General features: G+C 42.3%; 1 protein-coding gene across 1 annotated transcript; it reads right to left on the bottom strand.

Annotated features, from left to right (window-relative positions):
• Positions 1-318: 318 nt before the first annotated feature.
• On the bottom strand, positions 319-9,332 carry gpr161b (G protein-coupled receptor 161b). The gene is made up of 6 exons (XM_010745787.3): positions 8,837-9,332; positions 6,736-7,123; positions 4,250-4,971; positions 4,053-4,160; positions 2,881-3,006; positions 319-2,700 (listed from the first exon to the last, which is right to left on the bottom strand). The coding sequence occupies exons 2-6, from the start codon at positions 7,077-7,079 to the stop codon at positions 2,423-2,425; spliced, it is 1,578 nt and encodes a 525-aa protein (XP_010744089.2). The 5' UTR covers positions 7,080-7,123; positions 8,837-9,332; the 3' UTR covers positions 319-2,422.
• Positions 9,333-10,170: the final 838 nt, after the last annotated feature.

Genomic DNA, 10,170 nt, shown 5'->3' with positions numbered 1-10,170 from the left:
CCTGCATAACTTTAACCCTTATATAATGTGAACAGGCGAGTTGTATATAAATTCACCCTCAGTACAGTTGTCATGAACGGGGAAATTAGCTACAGAGACCAAAACTTTTTTTTGTACCAGGCTGTAAACATGTTTATTTCTGCTGTGAAGTTGGACATTTGGACATGGGGACTTATGGAGACTGACTCACTTCTGGAGCCAGCCTCAAGTGGACGTTTGAGGAAGTGCAGTCAACGCAGGTTGCTGTAATGGTAACAACATGAGAGGCGTGTCACAGACCGGACAGGACATGTAAAGACAAAAATGAATTCACAAACATTTTATGTAAAAAGTTTTAATAGAAAAATCTTGATACAAAAAACTTTAATGCAAATATTTGTATTAATACTTAACTGTATAGTGAATATCAAAAGGTTACATCACTTCTCAGGTGTATAGCTGTTCATTTTTTTTAAAGTAGTACCATTCAAACATAATATGAAGATTCGAGGTAAGACTGAAGCACCAGGCGTGTGCTCTTTATATAAACATCCTCTGAGTTTGTTCTGTAGTAAAGGGAGCGGTGGAGTGTATCCACTGAAGTAAACCACATGTACCAATCAGTATTTACTAAGGCCACACGGTGATGTAACTCACTGAAATATGAAATAACCGGACCGCTGGTTTGTCATCTTCAATATTAATATCCAGCTGTACCTCGGACAGTACGCACACGCACTGACCAAACAAGAACAATCACCTTCTCTTGACATACAATAAAAGTGGTTTCTATGACAACACGTACACACAAGTGCAATCAATGACTGTAGCGGATAATCACGGAGCGTCAGGACTGTACCTGTTTCTAATACACCTGTGTGGATCACGCCTGAGTACCTAAACGACCAGGTACGTGTCAACAGATGGAGCTCAGGGCCGGGCAGTCAGTGTGGACCTCCTACGTTCAGGGTGGTGCAGTGGTTAGCACCGTCGCCTCACAGCAAGAAGATGGATCAAACAAAGACGGTACGTACAGACCCTTTCCAAAAAATGAGAATATCATAGAAAAGGGGGCTTCCAGCTCAAAAATCATCTCTTAAGCTGGTGCATCTTCCACTAGACTTTCCATTGATCTGCTTGGACACAGCACTCTGTGAACAGCCTCGTTAGCTCTGAACTTTTGTGGCTTACCCATCCTATGGAGGGTATCAGTGATGGTCTTCTGGCCAGTTGTCAAGTCTGTCAGGTGCTTTGAGTTTAGTAGATGATTAGTGCGCGACATTGCAAAATTTGGGCTGATTTCTTCACAGTATTCAAATTTTTTTGAATTCCTGTTTCCATGGGTTTAATGAGCTGGAAGCCCAAATTATGTAAAAATAAACAAATAATAAATACTTGAAATCATTTGAACTGTGGCCCCTGAATCTATAATCTATGAAAGTTTAACCTTTTTAATGGAATTATGGAAATAAGTAAACTTTTATATGATATATACATTTTTTGGAAAGGGTCTGTAGTGTGTTCCAACTGGGCAATATTCTGGGTACACGAGAAATACCCATATGTACACTAGATTAGTACAATCTGTACCAGAGGGTGGCTGGTTCAAGTCCAGCATGGACCAAAGTTTAAGCACAGGAATCTTTCCCATCCATCCCACACGATGTGACCGCAGCATCAAGCTGAAGGTGTGTGGAGCTACGTGTACGAATAAGACTGATAAAGGTTGATTAAAGCCAACAGAGTGTCCAGCCACTTAGGAATCAATGTCAAACAATCCATTAATCAAGTGACAGATAATTAATGTGCTGTTTTGACAAGTAATAAATCTGTTAAAGTCATTTTGACATGAACTAAACAGCTGATTAGTTTTGATTAAGTCCTGTCGTTACCTAGTTTCAGCTCCTAATGGAGCGTTTTCACAGCATGAAGCAGTCAGGTCAAACAGAGTCAGGGTGCTGCTGTGCTGCATGTCGGCTCGCTGCTCTGACAGTCCAGGAAAGAGGTCCATCGAACCAGGTACAGTACCTGTGCAGTACCTCAGCTGTCTGTACCTGCGTAAAAACATCATTTAGACTTGAAATCTTCTTTTCCTATTGTAATAAAGTGATTTGATAACAGAGTCTGTTTCCTGAATACTGCCCGGCCCTGATGAGGCATGTGTTATTGTAAATTCATACAATAATATATATACACACACGCAACAATCAGATCATTTAGGCTACAGTAGTTAAGGCTTCCTATTTGATTAACCCATACAAAAGCTTGCAAAGACACTGACGGCGTGTCCTTGGTCCGACATAGTGGAATGAATAACCTCTTCCTGTTTTCTAATAATTTCAAGTATGGATCTGCAGAGAGAGATCAGACTTCATGAACTGCACCGCTCGGATACACGTAGCAACGTTACCCCCACACTTCTCTAATAAACTGAGCTCTGCGTTCAGGCGGGTTTCTCCTCCACCTCCTGCTCTTCTTCATCTCTGTCGTCTTTAACGATCCCTTCATCGATACTCTCCAGTCTGAGTCTCTGCCCGTCCAGGTATCTGGGCCTCGGTGCCGCCCTCGTCGTAAACAGTCCCCCCGGCAGAGCCAGGTCCTCCCCAAACAGGGTGAGCTTAGCGTCGCTCTCTATAGCCTTCGCCAGACAGGAGGCGAACGTGTCGAGAGATTTGTGTACCTCTGCCTGGACTTGAACCGAGGAGGTGTTGGTGTTTTCAGCTGAGGAGGAGAAAAAAAAACACTTTATGACCTCACAGATGAGACAAATGTTACACTAAATCTGTGTTTTGTTTTGTAGCCTGGTGACCGCAGAGTCATCCCTAAAAACCCTCCGTGGGTTATTAGGTGAACTCCCTTCCTTCCCTCTAATCTTTTGTGGAGCGAGGAGACGACATATACCTTTGGAATGCTCCACCTGGTCTTCAAAGGTGACCGAGCTCCTCCTCTTCCCGGACGAATTCCCGTGGTGCTGTGGGTGGGAGGAGCCGTCCGTGGAGAAGTTATCCAGCAGCATCACGTCTGTGCCTGCGCGGGAGACAAAAAAAAAAGCTGGTTAACAGAAAGAACTAACTCGCGGGAAAGTCAACGGGGGACACACACAAAAGTGTTGAATAATGAGACGTTTTTTCGCATTGCATGACGTTACTTGCCCTTCATACGCCACCCCGAGCTGAAAACATGAGCTGTGAAACAGGAATGTGAAGTATGACGCAACACGAGTAAAACCATCCGGCAGAATTTTGAAACCTCGTGCCTGAGGTTGAGTAACATCTCCATTTTCAGTTCAACGGTCCAGTTTTTAAGTTGAATGCTGACTGGAGAAAAAGGGGCAACTTATGCTGAAAAAGTTAATTGATAAGTCAATTAACTGATGTATAATCGCCCCAAACTTTGACGAATACATCAAGAAAGATGTCTCAAATATGACTTTACTCTGTTTTATATTTAAGTTTTCATATTTTTGAGTTTTAACAAACAAAAAATATTTTATGTCACCTTTGGTTTCATGATGGCCATTTTACTGTTTTTGATATTTATAAAGAAAAGTTATGTTGACATGAAAATGATCGCTACTGGTCATGAACTCTGATGTATGGAGCAGATTTACAGATTTTATGTTAAGATTTGTGAGCAAACCCAACTACAGCTCGAGTCATTAATCAATTAATTGATCAAGTATCAAGTATTTTGATGAAGTGTATTTTTTTAGGCTAAATTGTCAAATACTCAGTTTTATGTTCTGTTAGAGACAAACATTTCTTTGTCTCGATGGTCTTTGTTGTGCCTGCATTATTACAGTGTGGCTGGTTAAAGGCTCTGATTGCTGCAGCTCTTCTTTTGGATTCAAACGTTTTATTAACTGCAAATTTAAGTTGTTAGAATAGATTTATTGAATCTGAATTCAGTTTATTGTCCAGCTCCGATATCGTGTTCATCCAGCACTTATCCTGACCAGCGAGAGGCGGGTTACACCAACAACCATTCACACTCACACTCACACCTACGAGAGACCCTGATATGATGTGCTGAATGGAAATGATCACACAGAGTAACCTGAGTGCGACACTTACATGAGTCCTGAGTGAAACTGAAGCCAGTGTCTCCTGTGCTGCTTCCTGGGGCCAGCAGATGCCCTCCACCGGCCAACAGGGCTGTCAGGTGTGGGGACATACCCAAGTCTGGAAGAACACAAGCAAGTTCTCGTCATCGGGGAACAAATCTACTGAACACATGACAACATGACGTCAGCGGTCTGCTGCTCTCCCACCTGTGATCCTGTTGGAGATGCTGAAAAGGCGGGACGTCCTCTGCCGCGTGGCGAACGACTCTCTGTAGTAGCGATCTCCAAAGCACATCCCCAACAGCTCCTTCCTCACCGTTTTATTCCACAGACCGTAGATGAGCGGGTGGCACACTGCGCTGCAGAAAGACAGCCAAGCCACCAACGTCTCCAGTCCCTGAGACACGCTCCCCTGTCCCCACAAAGCCTCGGTGCACACCACCCCGACGTACGGCCCCCAGGTCATGAGGAAAGTGCCGATCACGACTAAGATGGTGACAAAGGCCTTGCACTGACTCCCTGCGTACACGAGGCTCCGCCGGCTTCCATTGGACGAAGTTGAGGTGCTCGAGTTTTTGCGTCCGTTCCTCTGAGCTCCGGCGGAGTCGTCCTGGGCCATGATGACCGTCCCACAGTGAACCTTCCGAGCTTTCATACGGGCGACGCGGAAAATGACACCGTAACAGGCCAGCATGACGAAGAAGGGGGGAAGGGTGCACCAGGTTACCCAGAAGGCCGTGTAACTCGGCTCTCTGTGCCAGGACGCGACACACGTCCACTTGAAGCAGTCGAACTCGAAGGAGGACCAGCCGAAGAGAGGAGGCAGACAGCCCACCAGGGAGTGCAACCACACGTAGGCGATGACGACGACCGCCCGGTTTCCTGTGATCTTCATGGGGTAGATCATCGGGTAGAGCACGGCGTAGTACCTGTTGGGGTGAGAGAGGAAGACGGTGAGGAAACTCTGCAGGAAGGAAACTCAGTGCCGGCCTCGAGGGAGTCCTCTGGTCCAAGTAACATCAGATTTGAGTGACCCGGACGTTAATGGCTGCACTTTCCCCGCCTAACAATGCTGTGAAGTGTTTCCTAAAAGCTGCAAACAGAAGAGAAAAGGAGAGGCTGGGCTGGGAGAACAAAAACATGCACTGTAATCAAAAATTCCCAGAGGTGCTGAGGGTAATTAGGAGAGCTGAGAACAGGGAGGACTGTATGCTTCAGAGCCCGTTTACAATACATCCTAATGACTACAAGTTACTGTTACTAATTCCTCAACTGCAACCAACAATCATTTAATTTATTTATTTAGCTTTTAGTTTAAGGTGGAGCCCTGGACGACGCCATCAAAGCTCTTGTCCATCCACCATCTGTAACTGGAGCGTATCCCAGCTGATAGTGGGCGAGCAACTCTTGTTTTAAATTAAAATGACAATTCTCTTTATTAATCCTTATAAATCTTCTTAAATTAAACTGTTTAATGATGTTTTATGGTAAGCAACTTCTTGACAGTGTTGTGTTTTAAATGAGTCACAGGACCAAGACCAAAAGATCTGAACACAAAACATCCAACATAGAAGAAGTATCTAAAATAGTTGTTATAAAATCAGTGAATATCTAAGTCAATAAGCAAAGAGAATAGAGCTACAGTCAGCAGTGACAGTGCGGTTCAGTATGCTGGATTTGCTGCGTCTGTGTATGATTGTGTTTGTTTATCAGTTTCTAATTTCTAAAAACAGAAATTTGCCAGAAATAATCTCGGCCCCGCAGATTAATGTGTCAGTCCACATTTAAAAAGTTACTTTGTCTAACGGCCGTCTAATGCTTGTCACTTGAGCTGGGAAAATCTCCAGAAAAATACCATGACCTGATTATGTGGTTAACCAATCTTATTTACAAAAGCTGCTCACTGGCCTTAAAGGGAAATACACAGAAAAAAGTGTTTCAACGTGAACGTGTTGCTTCCAAAGCCAAAAAAAAACAAAACAAAACAGCAAAATAAAGTAAAAACATTGTTGTAGGAAAGAGACTCATCTAACATTCACTAAAAAATAAAGACAGGATGACTGTTTGTCATCGTTTATTAAATGTTTCTGTGACATCAGCCACAAAAGATGTTAACTGTTGTGGAATAAAGCCATATATTGTGTATTTTGTTGTTCACTGTTGTAATCTGGGTGCTGCTAATCTCATACAATCCGATATAAATGGCCAGCGAGTGGCTGCACTGGAAGTTTAAACAAAGTCTGGTAACAAGGCTGCATTAGTAACTTTTAGACCGCTGCGTTCTCTGCATGGAAACAGTAAACTGAGTTTTAAGTTTGAATTTAGAGCTGCATCAATCGTCTGTGTTAACAGAGGATCAAATGACTTTATGTAATGTGAGATGAACCTACAGAAAAATGCACCCTTCAGCTCATTGTTTCGGCTTTAATCAACCACAGGCAGCTGTTTTCTCTCTGATAAATCAACTGTACCCTGCCTGCTCAGCACCGAACAGCAGATAGACAAAGTTTGCAACTAGCTGGTGAACTCAGCGGAGCATTTATTTAGCAGCTAAACAGCCAAATATTTCCCTCAGCAGCAGGTGGAGAAAGTAACCAGAAACACAACTAAATGCTAATGTTGCTCTTGAACAGTGTCGCTGTATCAACTTTAGAGTGTATTATGTTAATGCATGCTCATTTCCCAGCACCAACCTGTCAATAGCAATAGCTCCGAGTGTGAGCATGCTGGCCGAGCTGATGAGCAGGTATAGCAGGGCGGTGAAGTTGCACCACACCACCCCGAACACCCACTCTCTCTTTGCTGAGCTCACGGCCACGAACGGCAGCACCAGCATGGACAGCAGCAGGTTGGACAGGGTCAGGCTGAACACAAACTTGTTGCTGGGTGTGAGGAGATAAGGCCTGCGGTAAAGAGTCACGACGATCAGCAGGTTCCCCAAGCAGGCGAGAAGTGTGATGGTCACGATGGAGACTGACTCCAGGGCGGCCAGACCCTCGCCATGCCCCACCGCGGTGCAGTTTCTACTGGTGTTCATGGTAAGAGACCAGGGCAGCAGACAGCTGAAGGAATGGCAGGAGACTGTTAGGGGAAAAGAAATGATGTACAAGCATGTTAATAATTAATAATTGAACTAAACAAGTCATCAAATATGTTTGTCTCTAAGCGTCCTGTGACAAACTGGCAGGCTCCAGCCCCACCGTGACCCTGATGAGGATAAGTGGTTACAGAAAATGGACGGATTAGTGAAATATCAGCCAATTAATTTAAGAAGATTTCCGCTCTAGTGCAGTTTAAAGGCCGATTGACAAACATTAACTCAGACTTTGTGTTCACAGTGAGTATAAAGCGAGTTTCAAGCTGCCTGCACAGACTGCAAAACATGCAATGTTGTCACGTACGTACGATTAATTGTGTTAAAACATCCGACTGAAGCCTGTCAATCAATACATGACGTTTAAGCAGTTAAGCAAAGTAACTATTTCACACGTTTAAGGTACTTTAAATATTTACTTCGTACTTTATACTAGAGAGGAAAACACTGCACAACATTCATGCAACTACTGTAGTTACTTTGCAGATGAGCAAACTCAATTAGTAAAGTTACTTTTTCTCTTTTAAATCTTGTTAATGCAATGTAAGTTATAGAGGTAAGTACTGAAGTATTATTCAATACACACCAGAAAACACTGTGTTTTACTCATCTTAACTACTACTAGTTACTAGTTACTTTGCAGATAAAGCATTGCACACACACAAACACATCATATATTTACAAAACATTACACATCTGCACCTAGCAGCATGTAAACACGTCACAATCTATCTAATATATAAGATAACAATGAGAAAACAGGACTTTTACACACTTTAAGTTAAAAGTTTCTGTTAGCAGTGATTATTTACATGTTTTAATGTTAAACTCAAACAGCACTGAGGCTTAAAAGTGTGCAAAAGTCATGTGAAGGTGTCTTTAAAACTACTAACTACTGTAGTTACTTTGCAGATGAGCATACTCAATTAGTAAAGTTACTTTATCTCCTAAATCTTGTAAATGCAACTACCTGTAAGTTATAGAGGTAAGTATTGAAGTATTACTCAGGCTCTTGAGGGACAACGCTGCGTTTTACTCATCTTAACTACTGTAGTTACTTTGCAGATAAGCATTGCACACACACACAAACACATCATATATTTTCAAAACACCATGCATCTGCACCTAGCAGCATGTAAACACGTCAAACAAAGCTCTCACAATAATCATATAAATAAGATAACACTGAGAAAACACACTTTAAGTTAAAAGTTTCTGTTAGCAGTGATTATTTACATGATTTAATGTTAAACTCAAACAGCACTGAGGCTTAAAACGTGTGTAAAAGTCGAGTTTAAGGAAAAATTTAAACTTTAAGCTGTAACCGTCGGTTAAATTTAACTTTAACTTTGTTTTTAGACTTTAAAAGGCAACAAACATCCAAAGTTAGCGGTTTAAATGAAGTTAACGGTTATAAAAAGTGTTAGGTTTAAAATTTAAATGTTAACGGTTATAAAAAGTGTTGGAGGTTTAAATTTTAAATGTTAACGGTTATAAAAAGTGTTAGAGGTTTAAAATTTTAAATGTTAACGGTTATAAAAAGCAGCCGTTGGACAGGATGTAGCACTTAGCAGCGGACGCTAACCGTTAGTTAGCCGAGGTTAGCTCAAACTTTCTCCCCCATTGTGTCCCCCTCTTCCTCCCCCCTTCTCCTCCTCCTCCTCCTCCCCAAACACGGCTATCTTTTATCCCGTCTTTACCTGCTTCGGTTCGGTTCGGCTCTGCTTGTCCACATTGTGTCCTCCTCCTCAAGCGAACCGTCCATCCTCCACTACGCTAAGCGTTTTCTAGCACACGGTGGCTGGAGGCGGCTGAGCCCGGTAAACAGTGACATAGTCGGGGGAGTTTAAAGCTAACGTCTGTCCCTCCACCTCCTCTCGCAGACGGCCAGCTGCGGGCTGCAATGGCGTCCTCCTCCTCCTCCTCCTCCTCCCTCCTCCTCCTCTCACCCTTCAGTGTGGGTGGTCGCCTTGTTTTCACATCGCCATTGTAGCAGCAGCAGCAGCCTTAACGTTATTTCTCTGTAGTTAAGTGACACTGTGCGTTTTATTTCAGTCTACGTGGTAGTTAGTGTGTTTATGTTTACAGAAACTCTGTCAGTGTGTGTGTGTGCAATGACAGGCTGCTGGTGTTTATGAATGAACTATTACGCAGCATCTTTTTTTTTATCCAGGATGGATGGATGGATGGATGGATGGACCACCCACGGAGATCAAAGCTTCCCGCACAAACACGCTGTCTCCCGTTATCCAATCACAGAACCGGGGCGATGCCGAGTCTGTCCATTAGATGGCGCTCTCTGCTCACCAGGGGTGTCCAAAGTATGGCCCGGGGACTTGGTTTGGACTTGGAGATTTGGCTTTTTCGGTTGACCTAATGAAGCATTTGAACCTCTATGGACGTCTCAAAAGAGAAGAGCAAGAGTGAAACATCTATCTATCTATCTATCTATCTATCTATCTATCTATCTATCTATCTATCTATCTATCTATCTATCTATCTATCTATCTATCATTTCTTTGATTAATAAAGTAATCGTTTAATCTATTTAAAGTGAGAAAATAGATAGATAGACAGATAGATATACTTTATTTATCCCAAGCTGGGAAATTATAGTGCAGCAGCAGCATTACACAAAGTGACAAGTGACAACAAAGAATAAAAATATACTATAAAGCAAAATATACATAATAAAATATCAAAAAAGCAATAGTAAATACGATAAAATAAAATATATTGTACAGAGGTATAAACAGCAAGTTGGCAGTGTTGATATGTACAAAGTAGGGAGAAATATGAGGTGACTGTAGATTGTAGATTATGACTTAGCTTTTGTTATACAGTGTAATAGCATGTGGCAGGAAAGATTTCCTGTATCTGTCCCTTCGACTGTTTAACCACAAATGTTGAAAAATGTCAAGCTAATTGCCCCAAATCCAAATCCGCAAATCCACATTAGAGAAGCTGTAAGTGGAACATTTTAAGGATTTCTGCTCTTAAATATCCTAAAAATATATCCATATATTATCTTATA

This window comes from Larimichthys crocea, chromosome XVIII (assembly GCF_000972845.2).
Source record: "Larimichthys crocea isolate SSNF chromosome XVIII, L_crocea_2.0, whole genome shotgun sequence".
NCBI lineage: Eukaryota > Metazoa > Chordata > Actinopteri > Sciaenidae > Larimichthys > Larimichthys crocea.
This window is presented reverse-complemented; position numbering and strand designations above follow the sequence as displayed.